Source organism: Gracilinanus agilis, chromosome 1 (assembly GCF_016433145.1).
Source record: "Gracilinanus agilis isolate LMUSP501 chromosome 1, AgileGrace, whole genome shotgun sequence".
Taxonomy (NCBI): Eukaryota; Metazoa; Chordata; class Mammalia; order Didelphimorphia; family Didelphidae; genus Gracilinanus; species Gracilinanus agilis.
In genome coordinates this window covers 336,153,315-336,169,565 of record NC_058130.1, presented here as the reverse complement: position 1 = coordinate 336,169,565, position 16,251 = coordinate 336,153,315, and the positions used below count along the sequence as shown (strand labels likewise).

Sequence of the window (16,251 nt, the reverse complement as noted above, 5' to 3'; positions counted from 1 at the left end):
ATTAATACAAGTTAAGTAAGTTTTAAAATAATTAGCTTTTAAAATTCAAATTAAAAATTATGTTCACTTTTTTCCAGAACTATTTGTTAAGACCTAATTCTTTAGGTTTTTCTTCTAAACTGAAAATAGCTTATAGACCTGAACATTTTATATTAAAATATAGTAATTCTGTTTCTATTTAAACCATGGATTGATTCTTGCCCACAGAAGTAAATTACTGGGTGATGTTCAGGTACATCACAAAGAAGCCACAAATTAAGATAGTGTAGAAATTATTGGGAGAATGCAGTGTGGGAGCAGAAATGCACAAACATCATCAGAGTAAATAAATTATCTGATAACTTAAAAGTTTTCCCTTCTGTGCAAAGAGTCCTAAAAATCTTAGTGTGGTGTAAACTACACTAACACTTATGAACACCCTGTATTTTCTCTCTCTCCCCAACCCCCTTGTCTTTTTCCCTCTGTTGATATAGTTCCATCTCTATAGATATAGAGATATGTCTAGAAAGATAGGTGTGTATATGTGTGTATAGAAATATTCTTAAAGGAGGAAGTATGTTCAAAGCATACATGAATGTGTAAGGCAAGAGATGTGAAAATGAATAAATGAAACTGACAGCTTCTGATCACCAAAAAAAAAAAAGAGAAAAAGCATTAAAGAAATGGCAAAGGATAGACAACCACAAAAAGGAACATGGAGAAGGATATTGGTTATTGAATTGAAGAAAAAGACACTAGGAACTAAGCATTAATTGGGTAAATGTTTAGATTTCTTAAAATATTAAAACAACACTAAGAAAACAAAGGTAGGAGGGAAGAGAACTTCAGTAGTAACAGGAAATGTGATATAAGGGAATTGCTTTTGGCCATGTCATTTTTCACCCAGACTTACTTCATTGGGTAGAGATTTCCTGGTGAGGAACTCCCTCTACCAATTCAACCTACAATCCTAGAGAGCTGCCTGGACAGGTTAAGTAACTTGTCCAGAATCTATAGCATACAGGATTTCACTCAGTCTTCTTAACTCTGAGGCCATCTCTCTATCCACTAAGGCACAATACCTCTCTCATTCTGGATAACCAGGAATGTGTAAATTCAGAAAATGGCATCAGTTATGACCAAGGAGGGTGAGGAAGAGAGGAAGAGCATGAGAGTGAGTGAGAAACAGAAAGAGGTGAGTAAGGAGAGATGGTTTCTAGATTTTGAAAGAGACTAATTACCCAGTTAGTGCTATAATCCAGAGAAAGTGACAACCATATCATTTAAATTGTCTCCTCGTTTTTAATTTGAGCTGGAACCAACTGCCTATATTACATAATTCTAATTTTGAATAGTGTGAATTCAATAATATGACTACTTCATCAGATTATGTGTTCTCATTAATCAGGATGTGGTTGTGAATTTAATATGATCATTTAAAAAACCTGATACAGCACCTTGTTTTCCCAAACCCCCATTAGATCTGTGAAGCTTTGGGTTATTTTAAATTCAAAAGACAACTTAGAAAAATACAGCCATGTATCTGGAGCCATTAATTACCCACTTTTTTTTAAAAAACATAATGTTAATATATAAAGGAGGTTTTGGACTAACTCAGAATGGTTATGTTCATTTTTGCTTCCATAATCTGCCAGGTTTCTTTTTTTGCTTTGTTTTGTTTTGTTGGGGGGTAGGAAGGAAAAGTTGTATATGCATTAAGATAATCAGTATGTGTATATGTATATATTATATATGCGTACATATATATGTGTATGTGTATAATTTTTAAAGCCAATTTAGCTATTTATTCTAAAGGAATCCCACAGAAATAAAAGGTTTCTTGAGTGATAAACAGTGAGGAACCCGTATGAATACATCCCTATAAGACAGCCCTGATTTACTGTTTTTAAAATACTGATGTTAGTTTTTTTTTCCCCCCAGAGAAGTGAGTAGCATTAGTTTTTTAAAGTGATCAGTAATAAACAATAAGAGATAAGGGAATGTCAGTCTTAACCAGTCCTCTGACATTAGCTAAGAAGCAATGTACAATGCATGCTTGCCATACCATCATTTATCTGAGCAAATGTAGAGACTAAACTAGAGTCCAGAGGTACTGAAGATGATGTGGAAGACTTTTCAGCAGCACTCTCAGTCTCTTCAGTCAGTAATATTTCAGGACATACAACATTAGAGCAAAGGTTACTTTGATCCTCAGAAGCACAGCTGTTGGAAGATCTCCCAGTCAAAGTATCAGGGAACTTGAAGAGATTTTCGGTTTTACAATGCAATCTCTGGAATGCCTTCTGGTCTGCATTTGGGTGTTTTATTGTAACAAGTTCATCAGTAAAGGAAATCCACTGACTTTGTGACCACGAAGCAAAAGATAACACATCTGTGCTTTCTGATGAGGCTGTTACATCAGGGTGGCACAGTGAGTCAATGGAAAAGTCTGGTGATAGGCTCCTGGCCCCAGAATCTGACTCATTTCCAAGTAAAGATTCAGCTATTATACACTCAGGCAAACCAATGGGAAAGGAAGAAGAGTTCCTATTCTGCTCTTTAAGGATAGCTGAAGAAGAAGAAAAAGATTGAAAACGAATAGCAATAGGAAAATTCTAAAACTTATATTTTAAATCTGCATAATAAATAGCTGTACTGCTTTTAATGCTTTATATGACTTGAAGCTGTCAACAAATATACATAGTTAATAAACATTTGCTAAACAAATATTAAGTTTGGAAAATAAAAGAATGTGAAAGTATGTATTTTGAAAATTTATACATGTATTAAGAGGATTCCCTTAAGAAACTGAACTGGCTAAAATGTTTTCTCTTCCCCCCCCTAAAGCTGAACAAATCCAACAAAGTCGGGAGCAAGTACTAGGCTTATGTGGCTTGCAATACTGTTACTATACAGATGTGTAAGGACACCATATTCTCTTGAGTTTTAAATAAACCTCAACAGAAATTATGTTTTTTTTTTAACAAAGATGCTGAAGTAGTTTGTCATTTGCTTCTCCAGTTCATTTTACAGATGAGGAAACTGAAAAGCAAAAAGAGATAAGTGACTTGCCCAGGATCTCCCAGCTAATAAGTATCAAGTTTGAACTCAAGGTCAAATCTTAACTCAGAAGATGAGTTTTCCTGACTCCAGGGCTGGTATTCTATCCACTCTGCCAGAATATGACCTGTGGCTTATAGTTTTGTATGGCTCCTTAACCAGGGCAGGTAGGATGGAGAAACCTCTGCCCAGAAATATCTTCTCCACCTAGACTTGGGCAAATCATTTCAACTCTAAGGGGACTCAGTTTTCCCAAGTGGAAAATGAGGGAATTCAACTAAGTGGCCTCTAAGGTCCCTTCTAGCTCTAAATTCCAATTCTATGATTCCATGACTATGCCTGCTATCATGCCATAAGATATTTATTCCTTTGGGGTTTAAGAGAAATTAATAGTACCTAGTATGTTAGAGTGATGTTGGACACACCATTTTACTTCTGACAACTAAAGTCAGACCAATGAATGGGCTTGAAAGGCAGAGGAGACAGTGGTAAGGTATGTAATACTGCTAGGTGGGAAAGTCTGGGTGGGGTACCAGAATAGATAGCATGAGGTGTTGGGTTTAGGGAAAAGAGTAAATATAGAATAGAAAAAGTAGAAAGAGACTAAGACAAATTTTGCCAATTCTTTAAAGTTCTGTGATAGAAACCATGCAGTACAATCTTAGGATAATGTAATATAACTTGGTAAATGATTTATTTTTATTTCAAAGGTAGATTTAAATGATAGTTTAACATAATAAGATGTCAAGTCATCTTAATATCTTTTAGCACACGATGTGTTCTAATGCTATTATACGAATAATACTGGAGGAATAGTTTCTTTCATGAATAATGAAGAACTCTGAACAAATCAGAATTTTTTTTGATAAATATTTCAGATAAATTTTTATCGAGCAATTATTAGATAAAAAAGTTTTACCTGGGGTAAAGGTGAAATACTCTTTAGATAGGAGGCAAGAGAAAGAAAAAACACTTTGAGGTAGGGAAAGGCATAAATCATTCTAAAAAGAAAAGAGCATTAAACAAAATATAGACTTATAAAGATATTTTTACTAGGGGATTTTGTGATTTCTAAGTGAACAATTAATAAAAAGATACCAATATGCACACTATGAAACCCATTTAGAAATCTCTCCATTCAAAAGAAACAACCTTGCTTAAAATTTTTACTAAAACAGAGGGTAACTAGGTGATTCAGTAGGTTGAAAGTCAGGCCTAGAGACAGGAGGTCTGGGTTTAAATATGGCCTCAGATACTTCCTGCTGTGTGACTCTGGGCCTTAACACCACCCCTATTTGCCTCATCCTTACTGCTCTTTTGCCTAGGAACCAATACATAAGTGCTGATTCTAAGAAGGTAAGGGTTGTTTGTTTGTTTTTACTAAAACAAACAAAAAACACCAAACAAAGCAAGACTTTGAAAATAAATCGTGGATACTCCTATGTAAATGATCTTTTCCAACTTTTTTCTCCAAACACTTCAAAACAACAATCCAATTTATGTATTCAACTAGGTTGGTGAATTAACAAAGTTACTTGAGTTAAGAAACATATAAGAGAAAATAATTTTCAGTAATTAAACTACTTCAAATATTGAAAAGTAACCTCGTAAACTTGTAATTATTGCTCAATGAATTTTAACACTGTATGTTCCTCAAGAATCATCTACTTGTCATCCTTCAAAATTGTTAGGACTGAAGTTACTTAAAACTCTTCTGCAACTTTAAATCATAATTGTAGAGCTAGAAAAGTTCTTAAAGATCATGAAGTCCAAGTCCAATTTTACAAATAAGGAAACTGAAGCCCAGGAAGAGTAAGAAATTTTCCTAGTCACATCAACAAAATTCAAACTAGAACCTACGTCTAAATCTTGCACTCTATTATATGATTTTTTTTTAATCATTTAGAGAATAAGAGTGACTGATTAGAAATACCGATACCCATTTCATTATTAAAGGCAAAACATGTGTTAACATGTTTTGGCTTTTTTTTTATAATTCTAAATAATAACCATTCTGGAAGTTCATATCAATAAATGAAAATTTTGTAAATAGTCCCAATAAGATGTTCTACATAGGTTGTGAATATCTGCCTGATTTTGGTAATTGGTGAAAGAGAATTAAAAAAAAAAAACCACAAAGATAATTCTATTTTATTACTGCCAAAATTATAAAAAGTAGTTATAATTTTTGGCAAGCTTTAAATTTCATAAATAAAATGATCTCTTTTCACCTTGACTGAAGAGTAATTAAAATTATTTTTTCAAAATTGCATCCTTTATAGAACCACTCCACCAATGAAATTAAACTTTTTCTCAAGTAATTTCATGTTTTCCTTTAGCACAATAATACATAAATATCCATGAACTATAGAAATAAATTTTTAAAATTTTCATGGGTAGGATTTGCCAGAATATATTAAAATGTTGGTATTCTTCCCTTCTAAAAAGGATAATGCAGAATCAACATGTAGGCTATAAATACATACATACAGCTAAATGATACAAATATAGTTCATATTTTAACATGTATTATGGAAAGTAAAATTAATAGTTCAAGTATTTGCAAATATGGCAGTATAATCATCCACACATTTTAGCATCTATGATACTACTCTGAGGAAATTTTTTTCTCAAGCATAATTCCTCTGAACTTCTTTAACAGATTTTCTTCAATATTTACATTGTGTTCAAAATTCCTTCTTATCTATGAAATCTTTCCAGATTTAACTAATACAGTTCTTAGCATTTCCTTCACTGAGAAGTGATAGCATATATTGACAACATTTATTTGCCAATTAATCAAATACTGTATCACACATATCTTTATACTTCTTTTTATATTCCCCCAATACATTAAAATAATGTTAATTTATTAAATCAAATAACCTTTAGTTATTAAAGTCATAGAAATATTGCTAATAAACACTAAATCCATTTGAAAATGAATAATAATAATTTCTGTCAACAATTTAGACTTTTTTACTTAGATATTTTTAAAACAATTTCCAATAATATTCAAGTAACAGTATCATCCTTATTACTAAATTAAAATTAAATGAAATTATAAATAGCTACATGCAAATAAATACTGCTGAATTATTTAACTCAAAATATAATTAACTATTGTAATTTCTTATTAAAAATTTGTTTTTTACCTGATATCACTGATGTTGAGTTAGAGGCATCAAGAGATGGTCCAAACAATGGGTCCCATGCAAGTAAGTCACTGTTCCCTTTCCTAACATAACAATCCAAAACCAAATAAATTACATGCAAATGATCAAAGGTATCTAATTAAAACAAAATCTTATGTTTCATATATGTTATGTTTAAAATAGCCCCCTATTTGTAAACAATGTTGTAAACTTAAAATGTCCACAAATAAATCAATAAGGAACATTTAACTGTAAAGTTATTTATTCTGATTTTTTTAATATTTAGTTTAGATTGTCTTCTTTTGTATCAGCTGAGAAACTTATTTTGCATAGTCATTTTCCTTTTAGGGTTAAGGATCAGATAACAGAAGAAAATCAGTGATATCTTCTTTCAAGTAAAGTGATTTCAAGGTAAAAATATTTATTCCCGGAAGGAAGCAACACGTCATCTTCAAAACACAACTCATTAAAAGGTCTGCAACTACTTTAAGCATATTGTAAATAGCAATGGTATGTCTGCCCCATGCATGTCAAGGTATTTGGTTCAAAAAATTAGCAATCCTTAGGAGGAATAAGAGGCTAAGGATTTGACACTGGGGAGACAAACTTTTAAAATCAAATTAAGACAACATATTTTGAAATTATTATTATTTTTTTAAACCCTTACCTTCCGTCTTGAGGTCAATACTGTGTATTGGCTCCAAGGCAGAAGAGTGGTAAGGGATAGGCAATGGGGGTCAAGTGACTTGCCCAGGGTCACATAGCTAGGAAAGTGTCTAAGGTCAGATTTGAACCTAGTACCTCCCGTCTATAGGCCTGGCTCTCAATCCACTGAGCCACCCAGCTGCCCCCTAAAATTATTATTTTTAACAGTACTATTTGCCTTCTTTAAAGAGCTAATTTATAATTATCTCATTCATCTTTGTAACCATCCTGTACGGTTAGGTTAGTAGGTCAGGAATAAGTATAATCATTTTCAAGAGAAAAAAAGGGCTGGCATCAAGTGATTTGCAGGTTTCATATTTAATTGTAGGTTGCAGAGCCACGAAAATCTTGTTTCTTAGCTGTATCAAACATTTTGATAGAGCACAAGATTTTTTTTTTTTTTTAATGAATTTCTCTCTCCCAAGCTCTCTTCAGCAGCCACAGTAGCAACATATCTCACTGGATGTTCTCTGCTCTCAGGCATGAGCCTGTAGGTTTTCTGCCTTGGAAGTGAGGCAGGACCAGGGAAAGGGTGAAGCACTGCCCCAAAGATGACTCTTCCAAGCTCTGGGCAGACTGTGGTGACTAATGTCAGTGAAGTGGCCAAAGGCTGTTGCAAAGGCATCACTAACTATGGCATGCAAAAAAACTGTCCCATAAAATCCACCAGGTTCTGCACTAAGCAACCTCTATTGGAGTTTAGCACCCTGCCCATATGGCCTTCTCTTTTGCCCAGGGTGGTTAGAAGGGCTACCACTACTACAGCTGAGATAAACATGGAGGATCTACAAAATTGGTCAGGGCTACCAAATCAAAGATGGTAAACTGAGCCAAAAAAATGCATTTCTGATTAAGAATGACCTTTCTGACAAGAGCATTAAACCGCTAGGAGGACTCTGTCTACTATGGAAAATAACCAGTGACTTTATTATGATGAAAGATTGTGTGTTGACCAAGAAGCATGTTCTTGATCCATGAAAGTTCTTGCTGAGATAGACTAAATGTTGCACTCTGGAGAAGAATGACTTGAAATTCATCCATTTCCCTTCCAAATTTAGCCATGGCCCAATTTAAATTTACGGAAAAGAAACCTTTCATGGAACCACTCAAAAAGGACATTGCCAAGGAAAAGGCTACTTAATGTTAGCAGTAAACTGGGAGCTAGCAGAATCTCAAATAAAGCTGGAATTTTTTTTTTTTTAATTTAACTGATGTCAAAACATGGAAGATTTTAGAAGGTTATACTTGTTCATACATTTGAAGTCACAAGACAGGGTTCTTAAGAAAGGTGATGAATGGGAAGGGGGGATTAATTGATATAGATCAAAAGCACAAAACATCATGACTTCTGCTGAAATGATATCAATCAGACTGTATACTATCTCTCTTTAAAGAACTACTTAAGATTTGAAATTTGCCCTTGAAATTTGCAGAAAAACTTTTACTACAACTTTGACAATAAAACACATTCTAGTTTGATTAAACATATTAAAATTTTATAATTCCTCAAAATAAGTTTTTTAAAAAACAATATAATGTAGATACATTGTTATATAACTCATACCTATGAGTATGCCAACACATTCAAACTGATCAACCCATTAATTCTCTTTGCAGGAGAAATAAGGGCAAAGAAATTATACATCTAGTGATAGATAAGGAAAGGGGCTCCAGACATAATTTGTAATTATGTTTTCAGGAGAAAATAGAACTGATTTTCAATACATATGTTGCCTGAAATTTTCTGCTAAGTTGAAATTCACACTATGCCCTCATTGTCTTTTCCTCAGATTCATGAGATTACATGGTCTTTTGTATAAAAATAACAAGAGAAATTAGTTTTTGTGAGTGAAATCAATTAAAAGGTTAATTTATATATTAATTTATGGTCTTCTATTTATATGGAAGTAGCCAAAACTCCAGATGGGCTAAAATAATTTTGTGTTCTCTTAAAATCTGAAATAATTTTAAATAGTCAGAAAGAATAACAAAATCATAGCAACATAAAACCCCATGTTAAGAGTTTTTTTCTCTTAAATTTAAGTGAAAAAAGATGACTGAGAGCCAACAATTAGGAAAGAAAGCAATTCAACTGGATTGTCAAAGATAGCTATTTTTGAAAAGAACTTTCTACGAAAAAGAATATAATGTTAAAAAAAAGTGATACAAAATGTAAAATATAAGTTGTAAATAATGAACTTACTCATTGGGTGGAGCAGAAAGTTTTGATTTTGTTAACTCTTCACCTAATTAAAAAATTAAAATAGTATGACAAAAATTTTATCATTTGAGTAACAAAATCAGTCAATGGCATGAGAACAAAAATACAAAATACAAACATGCAGAGAAGAATGATATTGCATGCACAAAGACTTACAAATTCTAAAACCACAACACATAAATACAATCTGAAAAATTATGAAACAAAAGGAAAATGAAGATTTCTATATATTTTCTGCAAGGTGTAGGACCTGAGGAATGCTTAGGAAGCAAAAGATGAGTTTCTGCCAAAAAACTTTTCTATTGCTTTTAGGGCATTATTTACTTCCACTCAGTTACAATATTCACTAAAGTTAAATTCCTTTAATATGGCTCAGGGGGTTAGGATGTAAGAAATTACAAGCGAAATTTTGCATAATAAGTTTCATTCATTTTAGTGTTTATTTAGTAATAATTGAGCCTTGGATAAACTTCGTTGGCTATGATGTTGTCACTATGAAAAATTAATTTAATTCCTTTTTAGTTAATATCTAACCCTAAATCTAACTGGAAATCTAACTAAATCTAACAGCATGGTGTGTGTGTGTACACATATATGTCTTCATTTAAGAAAGGAAATTATTTTTCAATGTAACAAGCATTTTTCAGGTTAAAAGGTACTATAATTATTTGGGGTCAAAAAGGATTAAAGATAGAAGAAACTTAGATTCTAGTCTTGAACCATGTTTCCAATTCTAGATTTATGAACTGTTTGTTGTAATAGTAATATAATGTTAAATTCCCTCAATGAGTTTCTCTAAGATTCTTCCTGGCCTTAATTAATAACTGAATCAAGTGGTACTAAATTCAAGCAAAATTGTTGTAGCTGCTATTTAAAATAACTTAAAATAAATTAAGATGATGTTTCAATTCCAAAATTATTCCTGAATTCTCAAAAAAAAAAAAAAAGTTTGGTTTTGCAGGAGAGGAGGGTGTCTTTTCTTGGCAGCATGAAATAGCTATGTAAAATTATGTGTTTTATTAACTGCCACATTTTTAGTAGTATCTGGTAAAATTAGGGAAAAGGAGAAGGAATTTCAACTGAATAGTCTCAATATTCTTATCAAGTTCATCAAAAATCTTCCTTGGATTTACATAAGACCCAACAAACACAAGAGCTTTCCTGTGCCCTCTAGTGGAATGTTCCAAATATATAATTCTGTCAAAAGCCAATAAATTAAATTGAATTCTAAATTCTTTTAATAAGATTCATTTTTAAATTTGTAAAGAAATACAAAAAAATATAAATTTTATTGTTCCTAATCTATGAGAAAGTTTGCACTGTAGGAGTATCATAGCCAATGAGTTTTGACCAAGGCACAATTATTGCTAGTTGAAACCTAATCTATGAGAAATCTATGAGAAAATAGGGGAAAAAATGATGAATAAAAACATTTTTTTATTAATAAAAGACAGTCATATTCTTTGTACCCAAAAGGGTCCCTTAAAGTATTCAGAAAATTTACTGAGTTTTAGAAAGAAGAAATAATTCAACAATAAATGGCTATTTATAACACAAATGTTTGTAACAGAAAATGTTTAATATGTCATAGCCACTAGTTAAAACTTATAAAGCCAAAATATGATAAATTTGACATATCTTGAAGCCATGCAAGACACCAATGTCCTTTTATATACAATGAATAATATAAAGTTGAATTTTATTTAATAGAAAAAATTCATAACCACTTAATTTCTGTTAAAATTAGAGTTACAGATGCATTATTTGAGGTTAAGAGAGATTTAACTTTTGGAAAAGGCCAAGATTCTACTCTTTATATCTTCTTGCCAGAAAAGACATCCCTCATTTAGCAAAGCTTTAAATTATAATAATTTTTAAATAAGGAATAATATGACATTATGAGAGCTGAAAGAGGCATTAGAAATCATCTAGTCCAATCTCACTTTTCCCTGTTTAACAGATAGGGACATTGGGTCCTATATGGGCCAGGAGATTTACCCAAGGTAAACAGCAGAGCCAGTGATCCAAAGTCAATGTTTCATTTCACTACATTAAAATGTGTCTTGGTTATTACAATAATATAGCATTCCTTTTAGGAATATATGCCTTCAAATACAATATACCTGGATACAGGCTATAGTCATTAACTATGTCTTATGGATTTAAAATAATGCTTTGTTAACAATTAATGATATAATGGAATATTAGTGTGATAAAAGAAATGAGGAATCTGAAGAATTCAAAGAAACATGGAAAAACATGAACTGATGCAACACTATATACTGTATCTACAACTATGTGATTTTAAAGGATAAAAATAAACATATTCCTGTATAATTATAATGACCAAGGTTGCCCTCAGTGAAGAACTGAGAAATGAACCTTCTCCTTTCATTGCAGATGTGAAAGACTATGCATGTGTGATATTATATTTCCTATCATATGGGATTGATTAATTCTGCTGAAATGCTTTTCTTTTTCTTTTTATTCTTTGTTATGAGGAAGATTGAGGGAAAGCAAGGAGTATATTCACAAATTGATATGATGTAACAATTAAAGGTATTTATAAAAATGGGAGAGAATTGAAAACTTAGTAAATGCTACAGGATATGACATGAGCAAGATTTCAGAAGGACTTTAAAGATTAGCCTATGAAAGGAATCCAGACAGGTCTCAAAAAGAACTGTAATGTAAGTGAAATGTATCTTTTTTTTTTTTTAAACCCTTACCTTCCATCTTGGAATCAATACTGTGACTGTGTATTGGTTCCAAGGCAGAGGAGTGAGAAGGGCTAGGCAATGGGGGTTAAGTGACTTGCCCAGGGTCATACAGCTGGGAAGTGTCTGAGTCCAGTTTTGAACCTAAGACCTCCCATCTGTAGGCCTGACTCTCAATCCACTGAGCTACCCAGCTGCCCCTGAAATGTATCTTAAACACACTTCTCATTTCACCTACACACACACACTCCTACCTCAGAACAACCTCAAGTCCTTTTTTTGCCATACCTATATTAAAGAGGGTGGGCAGAGAACATTAATACTATGATGCTAGTCATGTATAACAGTGTAATGGTTTATCACTCTCCCATGTAGCTGTGTGTTTTGAAAGAGCTAAGCTCATGTAAAATGAATAAATTTCAGGTACTGTCATATCTAAGTGAGAAGTTACTTTGGGGATAGAAGAACTTCTCAACAATCCAGACCAAAAAAAAAGGATTGTAAAATAGTAACAACTATACAAAAGACTGTTTCAAATTATTAATAATAAGAGGAATACAAATTAAAGCAACTCTGTTGGAGGGTCTTTGGGATTACAGGTATCATTAACACACTGTTGTTAAAAGCTGTGATTTGATCCAACTTTTCTATGAAACAATCATGAATTATTCAAGAAAAGTCATTTGCACCTGTATAACCTATAAATTGCTGGCCTTCTCAATGGGGGAGGGAGAGAAGGGGGCAGGAAGGAAGGAGAATTTGGAACTCAAATTTTTATTTAATTCAAAAAAACTTTTTTTAAATCACTAAACTGTTTGTATCCTTAGAGCCATCAATTTCATTCTGAACTTCTTCTCCAAAGAGGTAAAATGTACAGTCTTGTTTTTATACTAGAACGTTAATAATCAGAATTTTTTAATATCAGAAAGAAAAAAAATCTTGAAAAAAGTAGGTGATAACTGATTAAAGAATGGTTGAATAAACTGTGATACTACGAATATAATAGAATATTATATGTATATATAATATATAACAGAATAATACTCTAATAAACTATGAATATGAAGAATTCTGAAAAGTATAGAAAAACCTATATGAACCAATATGGTGAAAAATAAACAATTATCATAATGTAAATGTAGGCCAACAGACTTTAAAATGTAATACCTTCCCTCTCACCAACCATATATTAGGATTTCACCCAAAAAGGACTTGTAGAGAATTGATCTGATTTGAGGAAATACTTTAGATGACTGGTAATGTAAATGAAAATAATAAAGGGCAGTAAGTAGCCAGTTTCCATCTGAGCCATTGATTGTGGTTCTGGCTGACTTTGCTTACCTCTGTTTTTATGATTACAAGGGAGGGTTCAAAATAGGGTAGGAGATGGCAATGGTGTAAAAATATTTTAAATAACAATATAACTTCAATAACCATAACAAAATTCCAAGCCTGATTATTCATCAACATTTTGTTTACTTGTAAGAAAAACTTGGAAAGAAATGTTTGGTTTTGCTGAACTTTTTTTCCTTTTTGTTAGCAAAGATGGTTTGCTGGATAGGGAAAGCACATTAGGAAAGGAAGGTGACATAAAAGATGAAAGGTATTAATAAAAATATTCTTTATAAAGAAATATTTGATGTAATCGTGATTACTCAAACTATACAAGTAGAGAGGCAAATAGCTATAATATCCTTTCAAATATGTAATAGGCTGAGTATTCCTTATTACAAATTATTATTCAATAAACTATATAAAAATAAAATAAATTTTATAAAACCCCTCAAAAATATATACTCTGCTGGTAAAAAAAGAATTTGTGTAAAGATCACCCAAAACTCTTAAATGGCACAAATTTTACCTAGCAATGCTTTTACAAATCTTCTAAAATATTGTGAAAATAAGAATTCTCTTCTTAGAAATCTATTTTGATTAAAGGAACCCACTTAGCAATGATTTTCATAGTATTAGCAAAAGGTCACAAAATTTTAATATATATTTTTCTTAAATATATTAATACTTAACTATTTTCAGATGCATGGTTAATAATTACTAAAACATATGACTTCAGTAAACTTAAAAATGTAATTCCTCCCCCATTCTTGTTTCAGGGAATCCCTGAAATGAGAGATGGAGTTCAGTTGATTTGGAGGGAAAAATCTTTGAGTAGTGGTATTGGAGAACTTCTAATTCCCTTGACAAGAGGGAAGAAAGCATATTATCTTTCTCTGTCTCTACCTTTCTCTCTTCTCAAACAGAGAAAAACCCACATATTTCAGTCATAAAAGACTTTCAGATGTACTATCTTCTCTTCGAGTAAATGCAGAAATTGAGTTCATGTGATAACATTCTTTATCTTTTTCAAGTGTAGTCTTTCAATGCTTTGTGTTTATGTATTGATTCCTTGCATATGGTATGAAAATTTTTATAGATTAGTTAATTATACACAATTCAGGAACAATCCTATTAGTTGGTCATGAAAGGAAAAAGATTTTTCATTGCGTAATCAATAACATACAGGAATTAGGATCTTAGCAAAATCGTGCCTAACAGAAAAGAAATACAGGTGTTAGGATGTTATGAAATTTCTTAAAACTATAGTATAGTTCATATACTGTTAGAAGTATATTAATTATGTTGATGTTTCTGACTTCTTTCAATTAAAATCTTTATTAAAGTAGAAGGCTCAATGTGTTTGGGACAAAAGGCATACATTTAAAAATTAAAAGGCATCAAAAATATTGCCTTTAAAAATAAGAAAGGCCATTAGTGCTAAAAATAATATAGAACAAAATGAATGAAAAAAGCAAATCTAGAGTAGATTATGTCAGTTATTTTTCTAATTAAAAGTTTGTGAGTTTTAACTTTTAACAATGATATAAGGGCAATGGGGATACCAATCTCATCTTTTTAATAAATATGTCCACCTATCTATATTTATGTCTTCTAATCTTCCACTAAGGCCCTTCAAGCTTAATACAAATAAGTATCTCTTTTTGTTTTGAAGAGTTTTGGCTCAAGGTAGAAATAACCAAATAAATTACAATGATTGTATATTTTGTAGTCACCAATATTAAAAACTTTTCTTTATCTGCCTTTGTGTTCCGAAGCTTTTCCCTCTTATTTTTTCACCAATAGTACAAGTTCTTAATTCTGATTTTAAGAAGATTATTCTATCATCTAGAATTATTTAGTTCTACAATTTACATTTATTAAAGTATTTCTACCTTCTAGTTGTATAATACCTTTTCTACATTACTGCAGTTAATAGAAGTGAACCTCAAACAAATTTGTTAAAGAGCACTTAATTTATTTAAAGTTCTCACTCATAAAATGGAAATGGGATTATAGGGAAGCACTTCAACTGAAGCATTTGCTAGAAAAGTATAGTACTTTGCAAAAGAGGAAACATTTAAAAAATGTTTTTTCAATGGACTTTCAAAAAGTAAATGAAGTGTATCATTTAACTTCGAAAGAGACTAAGGATGATTCTGAAGTAAAATTTAGGCCCAAACTGTGGAAAACAAAATTTTATAGTTCTCCTATTTTATAGCTAATAAGCAATCTATAAAAATTTCATTTTTACTCACTTGCTACTTAAAAACTTTTCTTTGTCCTTGTTGCCTCAGTTGAAGCTGAAAATTCTGATAGTTTATAAGAACTGAGAATAGCCCCTCTGTTCTGCCCTCAAGTCAGATGATGAGGAAAGTCCTTTTGTTACTACTGCTGCCCAGGATTGAAGCAATTAAACAATTTGCCTGATAAAACATAGTAGCAGACACAAAATATCCTTTAATTAAAATCTGACACTTACTAGATGAATTCCTGTTCATTTGTACCTGAAACAGAAATGCAAAACTAAATGAGAATCATAACAAACTTTTATTAAAATTATGTATGAAAAAACTGCAGATATTATACTGATACTCCAAACCACTAAATTAAATTAAATTAAATTAATTTAGCATTAAATAAATACTAAACTGTCAGGTACTTTTGAATATAGGAAGTAGAGCTCCTTCAAAACATTAAAGCAAAACAAATTTAAGATCATTTTTTTTAAAAAACCCTTACCTTCTGTCTTAGAATCAATGCTATGTATTGGTTCTAAGGCAGAAGAGTGGTAAGGGCTAGGCAATGGGGGTTAAGTGACTTGCCCAGGGTCATACAGGTAGTAAGCGTCTGTCCCCAGATTTGAACCTAAGACTTCCCATCTCTAGGCCTACCTCTCAATCCACTGAGCCACCCATTTGCTTTTTTTGTTTTTTTGTTTTTTTGTTTTTTTAAACCCTTAACTTCTATGTATTGGCTCCTTGGTGGAAGAGTGGTAAGGGTGGGCAATGGGGGTCAAGTGACTTGCCCAGGGTCACACAGCTGGGAAGTGTTTGAGGCCGGATTTGAACCCAGGACCTCC

At 31.9% G+C, this 16,251-nt stretch overlaps 1 protein-coding gene across 1 annotated transcript in view; it reads right to left on the bottom strand.

Moving 5' to 3' along the window:
- The window catches only part of FCHO2 (FCH and mu domain containing endocytic adaptor 2), a 145,586-nt gene that overhangs the window by 23,976 nt on the left and 105,359 nt on the right, over positions 1-16,251 (bottom strand). Inside the window, exons 15-17 of the mRNA XM_044663019.1 lie at positions 15,652-15,676; positions 9,103-9,145; positions 6,197-6,277 (exon numbers count right to left, since the gene is read on the bottom strand). Of these exons, the coding sequence (XP_044518954.1) occupies positions 6,197-6,277; positions 9,103-9,145; positions 15,652-15,676 (149 nt within the window). The remainder of the gene's footprint in view (positions 1-6,196; positions 6,278-9,102; positions 9,146-15,651; positions 15,677-16,251) is intronic.